Below are 14,665 nucleotides of genomic sequence, written 5' to 3'. Positions count from 1 at the left end.
AGAAAGGTTTTCCTTTTCCGTTGGTTCACCCTCCAATGGCTGCTGCGGCCAGCGCACTGCGCTGATCTGAAGCCAGGAGCCAGGTGCTTCTCCTGGTCTCCCATGCTGGTGCAGGGCCCAAGGACTTGGGCCATCCTCCACTGCACTCCCAGGCCACAGCAGGGAGCTGGACAGGAAGAGGAGCGACCAGGACAGAATCCGATGCCCTGACCGGGGCTAGAACCTGGTGTGCCAGCGCCGCAAGGCAGAGGATTAGCCTATTGAGCCACGGCACCAGCCAAATGTATTCCTTCTTAAAAATGAATAGGCACATTAATTTGGTGCCTACTTATTAATAACTTATAGACCAAATGTCTTTCAGAAGTTAACAGCCTGTTAAGAGAGAAGGTTTAAGGTTGAATCAAGACATGAGCAAGATTTTCACTTGTCCTCTGGTTATAGATCTTCATGTGCATGCTGAAAGGTCCCAGTGAGCACATGGGTCTGAACTTGTTCTCAGGTGTTGCTTCTGGGCAGCACAGTGATGCAGCTCTCTAGTACAAACCACCAGTTATGTCAGCACTAACAACACAGTGACTGACAGTAAATGTAATTCACGAGTAGGGAAGCAGAGAGCTATTTTCATTAGGGAGATTTGTAAGCAAACAGGTAATATCCTGAAAATTCTTAAAATTATCATTAATCACTAGTCATCAGAAAAATGAAAATAAAAGCCACAATGGGATTTCAAATCACTTCAGTTAGAATGGCTACCCAAAAATCAAAAAATAACAAATGCTGGTAAAGATGTAGAGAAAAATGTACTCTGATACACTGTTGGTGGGAATGCAGACTAGTAAAGTCATTATGGAAGACAGTATGAAGATGTATCAAAAATCTGAAAATATATCTACTATATGATACAGCCATCCCACTCCTGGGAATTTACCCCCCCAAAAAATGAAGTCAGAATACGAAAGGGTCATCTGTACCCCCATGGTGACACCAGCTCAATTCACAATAACTAAAATATGGAATCAACTCAGATGTCCATTAACTGATGACTGGTTAAAGAAAATGTGATTTATATGCATGGTGGAATATTACTCAGCCATAAAAAGGATGAAATCTTGTCTTTGACAACAAAATTAATACAATTGGAGACCATCATGTTTAGTGAAATAAGCCATGTGGTTTTCTCTGATTTGTAGCAACTAAATAAAAATGTATATTAGTGAAATTGACATGTTGTGATTAAATTATTGTTTTAGCCCTTGTCTATACTTATGAAAAATGGTGGTCTTTCTACTTACTACTTGCTAAATTCTTTTTTCAGTGGAAGATTAAGCTTGCAATTATAAAGCAAATTCAAAGTATATCATTGGGGCTGGTGCTGTGGCATAGCGGGTAAAGCCCACCACCTGCAGTGCCAGCATCCCATATGGGAGCTGGTTCGAGTCCTGGCTGCTCCACTTCCTATCCAACTTTCTGCTATGGTCTGGGAAAGCAGTGGAAGATGCCTCAAGTGCTTGGACCCTTGCACCCATGCGGGAAGACCCAGAGGAAGCTCCTAGTTCCTGGCTTTGGACTGGTTTAGCTCTGGCCATAGCAGCCAATTGGGAAGTGCACTAGCAGATCAAAGACCTCTCTTTCCCTGCCTTTCATTTTCTCTTCTGTGTAACTCTGACTTTCAAATAAAATAAATAAATCTTTAAAAAAGAAAAAGAAAGTATATCATCACAAAAATTAACAAAAATAAGAAAGGAAGCAGGAGGAAGGGTGGGGCATAATCATCACGTTCTTAAAACTGGATATATGAATGAAATACTTGAAATCTGTTCCCTTTATGTAAACAAAATTAAAATGTCCAGTTATCAGTTAATGACGTTACATTGTGGTATATCTGCTTCAGAAATGCAACATAACAATTAAAATAAACACTAGCAACTTGAGAAATGTTTTAAATATAAAACAAAGAGGTAAACATTTGCTTAGTGATTAAGACACCCACATCCCAATTGGAATGCCTGAGTGTGAGTTCTGGCTTCCACTCCTAATGCAGCTTCCTGCTAGTGTAGATCTTGGGAAGCAACAAGTGATGACTCAAGTGATTGGGGTCATACCTCCCTTGAGAGTGGCATGGATTGACCTGTTATTCCCAGTTTCAGCCCTGGCAGAGCCTCAGCTGAGCCCGGGCAGTTGGAGGTATTTGGGGAGCAAAATAATGGGCCATTGAATTTTGGTTTTCACTTCATTCTATTGGCTTGCCATCAGTATAGTCAGTCTATAATTTCAAATGGGCCATTTCCTTAGTCTTAACACTACTTACCAATCTAAAACTCCGCAGAGGAAAAATTTCATTCATTTGCTGTAGAATCTTTATGAGAAAGACATGCTGATTTCCTTCTTGGCTGCCATTCATCTACTTCCACTGTCAGAGTTTAGGAAAACTCCTATATGAGGGTACTTCAGAAAGTTTGTGGAAAATGAATTTAAAAGACGAAAACTTATGTTTTGGTACAAAACAATGAAATCATCCATGTTTTTCATAATGTGCATTTTCTGTAAACTTTTGAAGATCCCTCATATGCATGGATTTCAAAATAGTTGCATCAAAATAAACTTTTAATTCAATTTTCAAACAATATTTGAAGTATCCTCGTGTTTGACATTGCAATCCCTAAAATCTGCCTTACTCTTCATCCTTGTCTTATTTTTTTATGCATTAAAACAGTATCTCATATTCCTTTTATTTCTTTTTTATAGAGCTTTTATTTTTAAGATTTATTTTAATTTATTTGTAAGGCAGAGTTACAGAGAGGCAGAGAGAGAGAGAGAGAATGTCTTCCATTCACTGATTCACTCCCCAGTAGGCCTCAACGGCCAGAGCTGAGCAGATCTGAAGTTCATCTGGGTCATTCACATAGGTAACAGGAGTCCAAGCAAATGGTCCTACCAGGATACATCAGTAGGAAGCCAGAATGGAAGTGGAGTAGCTCGGATTTGACCCAGCACTCCGATATGGGATGGGAACTTCAAGGGGCTTAAACCTCTGTACCACAAAGCCTGGCCCATTTTCTGATAAACTCAAGGGTGTCCAATGAAAACTAACAAAGTCCACATCAACATTAGTTGTTGTAAATATTTAGATTATGCTCTCATGTTGAATGTTCATATCTTTCTTGAGTTTTGTTTATTCACAAATTACATACTGGTTGAATATCTCCTACCTGAAATTCTTGGGACTAGAAATGTTCTGGCCGGCGCCGTGGCTCAACAGGCTAATCCTCCGCCTAGCGGCACCGGCACACCGGGTTGTAGTCCCGGTTGGGGCACCGGATTCTGTCCCAGTTGCCCCTCTTCCAGGCCAGCTCTCTGCTGTGGCCCGAGAGTGCAGTGGAGGATGGCCCAAGTGCTTGGGCCCTGCACCCCATGGGAGACCAGGAGAACCACCTGGCTCCTGCCTTCGGATCAGTGCGGTGTGCTGGCCGCAGATTGCCGGCCATGGCGGCCATTGGAGGGTGAACCAACGGCAAAGGAAGACCTTTCTCTCTGTCTCTCTCTCTCACTGTCCACTCTGCCTGTCAACAAATAAAATAAAATAAAATAATAAATAAATAAAAAAAGAAATGTTCTGGATTCCAAATTTTTTTTCATATTTTGGAATATTTAATTATACATAATGAGATATGTAGCAGTAAACACAAAATTAATTTATGTTTTGTGTATACCTTGTACATAAAGGCTGAAGATAATCTATACTTAATACAGCTGGTTTTGACTGTGACTATCATATAGTGTCAGATGTGCAATTTCCTTTAGTGACATAATGACTGTGCTTAAAAGATTTCAAATTGGCCGGCGCCGCGGCTCACTAGGCTAATCCTCCGCCTTGCGGCGCCGGCACACCGGGTTCTAGTCCCGGTCGGGGCACCGATCCTGTCCTGGTTGCCCCTCTTCCAGGCCAGCTCTCTGCTGTGGCCAGGGAGTGCAGTGGAGGATGGCCCAAGTGCTTGGGCCCTGCACCCCATGGGAGACCAGGAGAAGCACCTGGCTCCTGCCATCGGATCAGCGCGGTGCGCCGGCCGCAACGCGCTACCGCGGCGGCCATTGGAGGGTGAACCAACGGCAAAAGGAAGACCTTTCTCTCTGTCTCTCTCTCACTATCCACTCTGCCTGTCAAAAATTAAAAAAAAAAAAAAAAGATTTCAAATTTGCTGGGATTTCATATTTTCTGTAAAGCGTTCTCAACCTGTATCACATTAAAAGAGTTACGTTCTGATGCTTCTCTTCCCATTGGAGTGAAACTTTATGATTCCTTGGTGAGAAAAATCACCTCCCTTTGATGAAGCATTTTGGTAAATTCTTCAGAGAACAAGAAACACTCTGCATAGGACAGGACACACACTAGGTATATTACTAAAATGTCATGCTGAAAATATCTCACAAATATAATGAGCAAATACAGATCGCTTGTCTCAACGTAAGATCAGACTAGGCCAACATTGGAGCTTTTGTGATCCTTGGTTTCAAAAAGCAATAGAAATATTAATAAAAATTCCAGTCTCCTATAAAAGATAGTGCAATACATTGCAGTTGAAGCAGCAATGGGTAACAGTAACTTTGCCGGGCCTGCATTTCCACAATAGCATTCTTACATCATTGCACCTCAGATATGCTTCAGATATTTTTTAACCCAACTTATATATTATTTTACATTATGAACCTATTACATTGAACAGTCACAGCCTGAGGAAATGGTTCCTCTAGAAAAGCTTGCCTTTCCTCTCAAGCAGCAGCTTCCACCCTGGAAGAGATGATCAATTGCCACATTTTCTTTTTTGTTGATGGTTTTGGGCATTGTAGCTCTTACTAAGTGCCTTAGTATTTTGGCTCACTGACTTGAGGTGCTCTGTGAATTCAACTTATAAATAACTAATGTAGACCTTGTTTTGTGATTGAAATGAGGGGCAAGTTTAGCTGACCCTTTCGATTTTCAAGTCCCTGGTGGTAAGGATGATATTCATAACCCTTTTCAGCCTCCTGCTGCCTATGCTGTTTGAAGTAAACTACAATGTGTTAACTCTCATGACCTGTTCAATGCCCATAGTTCCTCAGCTCTAATAGACTTTGCTTATTGGCAGCAGATGGCACCTCTCTTGAACTATGTCTCATTTCATTTATTCTCCTTTCCAGACAGCTTTAGTTTTCCCCCAGCAAGTTTCTAAATCATTTTTGAGCACTTTAACTGTCTAATGTAGGAAATATTCCCAGTACTAGAGAATTCTTTAAATTTGGTTTAAGTATCATTTCCCTAAAATTTGATAGTCTCCAATGTCTTTGAATAAATATTTAGAAGCAAGTCTGTCCTAATTTTATTATTTTTGTATATTATTTTCTAAAAAGAGATTATAACATTTTCTTCTAAATGTGTAAAGATGTAATTTTATGAAATAGCCTATTGTAGATTTTTTTAAATTATTTTCTTCCTGTTCAACTTTTCTCATGTCTGACTTTCACGTTGGATTTTTTTTACAAACTTTTAAAGCAATTACAAGGCTATAATTCATGTGACAGTGTCACAAAATGCGTAACAATCACAATTATAAGCCAATAATGCAATTTCTCTTTATAGTGGATAATATAATCACAATCTTGTTCACTGACAAGTAGTTTTAGAAATAAATGAGTAAATTATTCCATTATTTTTTCCTCTGAATTTTTGTTTCTCAAATGGGCTGTCATGAAAATGTCTGCTGTATATGTGGATGCAGGATAAATAATACAAAATGTTTGAACCTATGAATTACATATTTAAAGGAGCTAACACTGCTGCAGTTTATTTCTTTCATTGTTTAATGAAAATGCATTGCTTGTGGTGAGTCTCATTTTTCACTTTTTAGGGCTTCGATTGAAATTCTCTTTTGTTAGAGAAATTTTCTCTAGCTGACTATAAAATTTCTCTAGTATCAATTTACATATCTAGCATGTGAGTAGAATAATAAAATACATCCTGACAATTATGTATGGGCGGAACTTTAATAAGCAAATTTTTGTCCTCATCCCAGCTCCATGTCATCCAAACTCAGTCTCCTTTACTCGGTAGTCACAGAAGCTTTTGATTACTTACAAAGTCCTTACAGAGGGAAGACACCGTATTGATTTCTCTTTCATAATTCTTTTTGTTATTTATTTACTTACTTCTTTATTTGTTTATATAAACAAAGATGTCATATATTTCATTTAAACCCACAAAGACACTCCCACTCTTCTCCTGCCTTTCTTTTTCTGAAGTTTTTCAATAGCATACTTTCAACTTACTTTATAGTCAGCTGATTTTCTTTCTTTCCCACTAGGGCTTTGTTTTCTGATTGGATGATAGTTTTTTAGCTTTGTTCCTGATATTGCATGTTCTTTTCCTTTTCTAAAGCTAGTGTGGTAATAAGTATTTGATGTGTAAGAGGAATATTTCTGTTCATAAGAATGGTAAAGAAATATATTTGGTAGAAAAGGTCAGCACAATTTAAAAAGTTTTTTTAAGATTTACTTATTTATTTATTTATTTGAAAGTCTGCATTCCTTCCATCCACTGGATTCACTCCCTAGATGGCCGCAATGGCTAGCGCTGGGCCAGGCCAAAGCCAAGAGCCAGGAACTTCCTCTGGGTCTTCCACATTGATGACAGGGGCCAAAGCACTGGGGGCATCTTCTGTTGCTTTCTCGGGCACATTAAAGGGGAGCTGAATCAGAAGTAGAGCAGCTTGGACATGAACCAGTGGCCATATAGGATGCCATTGTCACAGATAGCAGCTTTACCCACTATGCTACAATAACGGCCCCAATTACAACAATTTTATGGCACTATTGGACCAAAATCTAGAAATGAGATCATATTGGGGGGTCAGATTCTAATGATCAGAAAGCATAGTCTATACTAAGCATCCTGTTTCCTTAGTGAAAAAATCAATCTGCCAATAAACTCACACATCTGAATATTAGAGAAATGTGACAAAAAGCATTTAGGGTAATTTTCTGCCATGTCATTAGCTTATTAATTTAAATCATTTGATAAAAACAATTAGGCATCAAACCAATTCTCTGTGCCTTTTGTGTTTTGTGAAGGTTGTTTGATTACCACGGGCGTGTGCCTCCCCCTCCTCGTGCAGTCATCCCCCTGAAGCGCCCCAGAGTGGCTGTCACCTCAACTCGCAGGGGAAAAGGAGTCTTTTCCATGAAAGGAGGATCAAGATCTACTGTTAGTGGGTCTTCATCAGGCTCTAAGTGTAAGTAATGTTCTTTATGTTATTTCCCTTTATTTTTTTTAGTAATAAATTCTTTGTTTAATATAATATATTACAGTTAGGGAAAATTAATCAAATTCCACACCAAAGCAAATAAGGCAGTTGCAAAATTCTCAAAAAAAAAAAAAAAAAAAAAAAAAAAAAAAAAAAAAAACCATGCCACTCTCCCTTGTTGACTCTCCCTTCAAACACAGTCTATTCCCCTCTCCCAGCATTTACATCTCCTCTTCTTTTACCAATATTTTGCTTCCTTTGCATTTTCTCATAATGCCTTCTCCTCATTTAGGTCTTGACTTTAAAATCCCCTTCAAAGAAGATACATCTTCTATTTTATTTTTTTTTTCAATTTTTTTAACTTTTATTTAATGAATATAAATTTCCAGTGTACAGCTTATGGATTACAATGGCTTCCCCCTCCCATAACTTCCCTCCCACCCGCAACCCTCCCCTCTCCCACTCCCTCTCCCCTTCCATTCACATCAAGATTCATTTTCAATTCTCTTTATATACAGAAGATCAATTTAGTATAAAGATTTCAACAGTTTGCACCCACATAGAAACACAAAGTGAAACATACTGTTTGAGTACTAGTTATAGCATTAAATCACAATGTACAGCACATTAAGGACAGAGATCTCACATCAGGAGCAAGTGCACAGTGGCTCCTGTTGTTGACCCAACAAATTGACACTCTAGTTTATGGCGCCAGTAACCACCCTAGGCTGTCGTCATGAGTTGCCAAGGCTATGGAAGCCTTCCAAGTTTGCCGACTCTGATCATATTTAGACAAGGTCATAAAAGACAGAGTGAGGATAGTAACCAATGATCCTAAGAGTGGCATTTACCAGGTCTGAACAATTATACAGCATTAAGTGGGGAAGAGGACCATCAGTACACACAGGTTGGGAGTAGAGCCATTGGTGGTAGAGTAGAGGTTATGATTACAAAGGAATGAGGCTCAAGTGCACTAGACAGGGCCTAGAACAAAGGACAGAGTCATTATTAGAGGAGCTAAGAAAGGTGCTGTCTAAGCTACAATTAAGTTTTCTGATTGAGAGGCAAATAGAACCTGACAGAAGGGGCCTGGTAATAATCTGGTGGGCTTTAGGCCTTGTAAATTCAGAGGCCCAGACCTATCTATCTCTTCACATGGGGTACATCCTAAGGGAGGTGTGAACCTCCTAGGGGAAGGCACTCTGTTGACTTTCATTACTTGGCTGGCCTGGGAGGAGAGCTGGCCAGGTAAAGGCAGGTGGCATCTCTAACAAGAAATTTACAGTTCTGCCTGCAATGTTGCTGACCCTACTTGGCTGTCCCCTCAGCTGCAGTGGTCACTTTGGAAGTTGGGCTGAGTGAAGGGCTTTTCAGCTTAGAGCCAATAAGATCTGTGGCTCTGACCTGGGCATCCTTCGACTCCAGGGCAGGTCCATTTCCAGTGATCCAACTCTTGGCAGAGCTGCCAGGGCTCTTCACAAGCTGACTTCTGCTGAAGCCCAGGCTTACCACATTGAAAGCCACTGCAGTGGACTGGCCTATTGGGTCTCCTTGAGGGCAGATCACTGTACAGATCAGCCATTCATAGGCCTGCCACCCATTGCTTCTGATGCCTAGCTTTCTTTTCCTCCTGGTTTTTGTTAAAGCAGACCAGAGGATGCAAGTCAAGGGAGTGCCCAAGTCCCATCTCTAATCTTCCCTTTAAAGAAGGGTGAGGAGAACTATCAATGCGTGTATTCATCAATTGACCAGAAAGTTATGGACTGCCAAGTATTATAGAAACATAAAGTGGACAAAAAAATTTCTGTTTTCCCAAATACTACATTGCAGAAGAGGAGAAAGACACAAACTTGACCAACAAAAACCCAAGACCAATGTAGAAAATATTTTTTCACAACAACTAACATTGTGCTCTTGGGTCACTTAGGTTGTAATATGTTGAAGTCCTGAAGTAGAATATTTTACTTTAAATGAGTAAACAATTTCACAATTAAAGGAGGGAAATGTTATGTGAAATTAGTGCCCTTTTTAAATATTTGAGGATTAGGATAATTAAAATAGACATACTACACCGTAGAAATGTTAAAAGCAAAATTCAAGACACCATTCAAATCATTATGAGAAATATGTGCCTGAAAAAGATATTTAATATCATGAAAATAAAATGACATTTACATATTTTCACATTAATTAGTAGAAATTAGAGATGCAACCTTCCATCTAAACTCATTGCCAGCTTTATATACAAATATATTCAGAAAAGTCTACAATTTGTTACTGGAATATTGTTCCTAAGGAAAGGACAACAAAATTTCCTATATACCTTGGTATTACATTCCAGCCAAGAGGAAAGAAACGATAAACTGATGTGTCATCGATATGTTAAAAATAAAGCAATAGACACTTTTGGGAGCACTGTATTTCAAAGTATGGTCTATAACAGCCTGTGTGACAACTGTTGAGCCAAACCCTGAAGGAAGTAAAGGAATAGGGAAGTGGTCTCTGAAGGTATCAGGAGCAGAGTGTTCTGGACAGCAGGGAATGGTCGACAGAGACTTTAAGTTGGAGAAGTCAAGGAACAAGAAAGATAGTAAGACTGCAGCAAAATGATGAAAGAGTACATATGCTTGGACATTAGATAAGAGTGTAGAGGGAGGACAAGCTCCAGTGCAGCTTGGTACAGCACTGCAGGATTTGATTTTTTGCTGTCAGTCTCAACACTTTTAAGACAAGGCTAAGGCTTATGTCCTGGTGTAGCAGATTCAACTGCCACCAGCAATGACACCAACATACCACATGAGTGCTGGTTTGAGTCCCGACTGCTGCTACACTTCCTATCCAGCTTCCTGCTAATGTGCCTGGTAAGACAGTGGAAGAGAGCCCAAGTGTTTTGGCCCCTGCATCCTCAAGGGAGCCCTGAATACAGTTCCAGTTTCGTGGCTTAGGTCTGGCCCAGCCCCTGCTGTTGCGGTCATTTCGGGGATGGACCAACAGATGGACTATCTCTTTCTCTCTCTCTCTCTTTCTCTTCTCTGTAGCTCTGCCTTTCAAATAAATAAATTAAACTCTTTTGAAAGGACAACTAAGGCAAATATGTTTATCCTAGTTTCATCAGTAAACAAACACAGAAGATCATGTAATTGGTAAATGGTAGAGCCAGGACTAGAACCTAGGTTTCTTATTCTCATCCTCACATGCTACCTACTATATAATGATGTCTTTTACCTTTGTACCATCAGAAATACTAAGAAAAAACAACTATTGAAGTATTTTGAAGGTTTTGCGTGAAAGCATGTAATCAATGGTTCTGGAAGCAAGAAGGTACTAACGCTTCTAGAAATCTGAAGTTCAGTGTGCTCAGAATTTCACTGAGAATGTAACTTAGCAAATATAACCTCAATAGCAAACTAAATGCTATTTACATGTTCATTTAACAAAGTAGATGATAGATAATAGATTTAATACATGATAGATACAAATGAATCCCTTATTTAATCTTAGTAACAAAAGCCAATGATTTTCTAATTCAAGATTATATGTGCTCAGATTATTGTGAAAAGCAAAGAAGTTTCTTGAATTTTGTTTATTGGTATGGAAAACTGAAAATTGAATTGCTGCAAGGTTTGTTTATAGAATACCTTTTTCTATAATTAGTAACATAAACTTAATTTCAAGTAGAAATATCTAAAACATCATGGATTCTTTGCTTTGTGTCGCTTTGTGGTCAATTTCTAAGCAGTCTTTCTCAACGGAAGAATTGGTATGTTGGCCAGGACAGTTCTACATTGTTTGAGAAGGTTCTGGGCTTTTCAGGGCATTTAGTGTTCCTGACCCTCAAATCCTAAATACCAGTAGCATTCTTTAATATTTGTGACAACTATTTCATAGTCTTACACATTTCTTAGTGTCCCCTGAAGGGGTGCTACACAATAGCTTAGCACCACTGATTTAGAAACAATTTTGATTTATTTTGTGGCTATCCTCTGGCAGATGCAACTATATTGGAATCAGACACTTCTTTGCCATACTTCCCAGTGTTGCTAAGAAGAGCAATAATTTCCAGAGGTTATTTTGAAATAAATATCCTAATAATTAAATGGCTATGTTGGTTTTAGTCATTTTATTCTTTGATTTCTTGTTTTTGTTTTTGTTGTTGTATAGTGAAGAGAGTATGGGGACTATGAACAATATCAGTTTAGGATCTTAAAAATTTCTCTTGGGCCTGTAATAATCCGATTTTCTAAATAGATACATAAGCAGAATATGCTGTCCACTTTTGCAACAAAATTGTGGAGGTGTTTTAGCTTTTTGGTAAAATTATCCAAATCCTCTTTAGTCTTGATTCTTTGGTGGCACGTTGACATGTCAGATTCTGAAAGTGATATCCTCTACCATGATCATGATTTTATGAAGTTCTTTCTCTTGAGTGTTTTATATCCTATGATGCTTTCATTTTTCCAGTAATTTTTCCAGGTTTGTAATCATGATGATGATGATGATGATGATGATGATGATGATAGAAAGAATCATAGCTGACTCCATTGTATTGTTTGCTCTGTGGCAGCTGTCATTTCAAGCTGACATAATAATTCATTTAATCCTCATAAATAACCTATAAGTGAAGTACTATTATGATTTTCATTTTACAGATATGAAGGTTAAGTCATAGTCCTAGAATCACAGAGCAATTAAAGAACAGAGTGAGGAACTACAACAGGGCAGTCTGTGTTTGGAGTGTAAGCTCTTATGCCTGTAACCTTTCAGCACTGCCTCTCTAACTTCTTGAGAAATTATACATTTTGCAGTTTTAACATTCCACTTACTATTATTTCTTGACTTAGTTGAGAGGTAGGGAAACAGGCAGAGAGACAGAACTCCCATCCAATCCCCACATGCCCACAACAGCCAGGATTGGTCCAAGGCTAGACCTGGGCTAAATCGGGATCCAAGAATGAAACCCAAGTCTCCTACACATGTAGCAGGGACCCAATTACTTGAAAAATCATTGCTGCCTCCCAGGATTTGCATTAGCAGTATAGTAAATTAAGGAGCTGAGCCGAATTGTGAACCCTGGCACTATGGGGTGGGACTTGGGTCTTAACTACTAGCCTAAACACTTGCCCTCACTTATTCTTAACTTTTTAAAAAAAATTTAAGGTAAACAAATTTCATATTTTCCATATATGCAGATTTAGGACATAGTGAAAGTTCCCACTTTACCTTCCCTCCCACCCAGGCTCCCACCCTTCCTCCCTTTTCCTTTCTGATTCCCTCTCTTAATTTTTACAATGTTCTGGTTTCAGTTTGCTTTATACTCATAAGATTCACCCTACACAAAATAAAGAGTTCAACAAATAGTAAGAAGAAAAAAACACTGTTCCTCAATAGTAGAGACAAGGGCTATTAACATCACCAAATTTCAAAATGTCAATTTCACTCCTATACATTACATTTTTTAACCTTGTACATTTTTTTTTGTCTGATACTGTGATTGATCCTTTACTGGTATGATTTTCCTTTAGTTTCTGTTTTTCTTATATATCCACTTGTTTTCCACCTTTCTTTGTGTATTACTTCACTAGGGCTGCCATGACAAACTACCACAAACTGAATGTGCTTTACCACAACAAAGATTTGGAGGCTGGAAAGCATTGGAGTTTTCTGTATTAAATACACATCGCTCCAGTCTTGACCTCCATGGTGGCATGATGTTCTCTGTGTGTGCCTTCTCCTCTTATAGGGACATTAGTAATGTTTGATTAGGGCTCATCCTAATGACTTCATTGTGATTATAACTGAAAAAGCATATTTCCAGATATGTCCATATTCAGAGGTTCTGGGTGGTAGGAATTCAACCTATCTTTTTTGTAGGTGAGGAATCTATTTCAATTCATATAATTCTGTCATTTTATTCTTTGTATTTCCTAGAAATAACAAGTAACATCTGGATTTGGTTTTTGAAATAGCTGGGAAATTTCAAAAATATTTTTCTAGGGAAATTTAACAAATTTACATACTTTTAATTAACTAGTATATTGGACCATATTCCTTCCATCCTTATTCCAGGTTTATCTGTCATTACTTCTGTTTAAAGTTTGCTATGATATTTTAATCAGCTTTTTCTAACAGTGATTGTGCCTCCACAGTATCCATCTATCCTATTTGTATCCTACTTGTCTTATCTTTCTACTGCAAAAGAAACCTGTGCTCTGTTAATTGCTTGCATTTTATCTCTTGAGTAATAAGGAACTAAAAGCCAATGGAATGTCTTTTAAAATGCATCATTATGGATCTTGCTTTTGGCATGTGAAAAGGCCTCTTTATTCTCAGGTTTAAATTGCAGCAAGCTGTCCCCACAAAAGTGAACCACCCTCTGGCCCTTGTGCATCTTCTCTCCTCCCTCACATAAAACTGTATTCCCCCACCTACACCATCCTTCAGAGAACACTACATCTCGGCTATACATGATTCTCTTCCAGTGGTTTCCGTGTCAACTGTAACTTACTTTGTTTTACAATAGGTTGGATCACAACATGGAGTATACCTGAGTTTCCCTCACTCAACAATGTTTCCAATATTGAAAACATTGATGACTTTTTTCTTACATTGAAATAAATAATGAAATGTTTTAAAAGACAGGCAAACAGCCAAAGTCAGCTGCTTTGATAAGTACTTCAAGCAAGCTGATCTACATGTCCACATAAGAATCCTAAGTCCAGTGGTGAATAGTATATGAAGTTGATTTGCTCTTCTCTTACTGCTTATGTGTGAAAGATATGACAAACTCGAGAGAAGGCTAAGTCTGAATATAGTACTACTAATATAAACCAGAGATGCTTTGGAAAAAGTTGGTGTGTTTTATTTTTCAGCAGCACTCATTCTTTGGAGCTGTGCATCCCCAGAATCCCCTTGTTATTCTGAAAAGTAACAGAAAAAAAATTATGACATAAGAATATTTTTAAGGCCTAATATGAAAAATGGTTATTTGAAATTTATTGTATATATAAATATTCATACTGTATTAATTTAATTAAGTCTGGTGTAGACAGGCAGTATATTTCATGCAGTTCTACACAGTTAGAGCTCAATTTCCAAAAATTAACTCCATATTAGTATTATTTTAATGAAACGTAAAAGTAAGTAAGATTTATATATAATTCATTGGCAAGAATAAGTGGAGTTCTCATTGCACATCCTCTCTAGGAGCATGTTGGCAGGCTTTACTATACATATGCAAAAATATTTGCATATAAATATTCAGTATTTGATAGTATTTTTAAAATTAGCCTGGCTTCTGCAAATAACAATTTCCAAACTCAAATCACAATGAAAAATTTGAGTGAAGTGTAAAATGTGCTGTGTTAATATTGGTATAATCTGAATGAATATTT

General features: G+C 38.2%; 1 protein-coding gene across 1 annotated transcript in view; it reads left to right on the top strand.

Annotated features, from left to right (window-relative positions):
* Positions 1-14,665, top strand: part of RALYL (RALY RNA binding protein like) — a 405,662-nt gene that overhangs the window by 360,347 nt on the left and 30,650 nt on the right. The window contains exon 5 of the mRNA XM_062189870.1: positions 7,102-7,262. Within this exon, the coding sequence (XP_062045854.1) occupies positions 7,102-7,262 (161 nt within the window). The remainder of the gene's footprint in view (positions 1-7,101; positions 7,263-14,665) is intronic.

This window comes from Lepus europaeus, chromosome 4 (genome assembly GCF_033115175.1).
Source record: "Lepus europaeus isolate LE1 chromosome 4, mLepTim1.pri, whole genome shotgun sequence".
Lineage (NCBI taxonomy): Eukaryota > Metazoa > Chordata > Mammalia > Lagomorpha > Leporidae > Lepus > Lepus europaeus.
The sequence above is the reverse complement of the archived record's forward strand: the minus strand, read 5'-3'. Positions and strand labels throughout refer to the sequence as shown.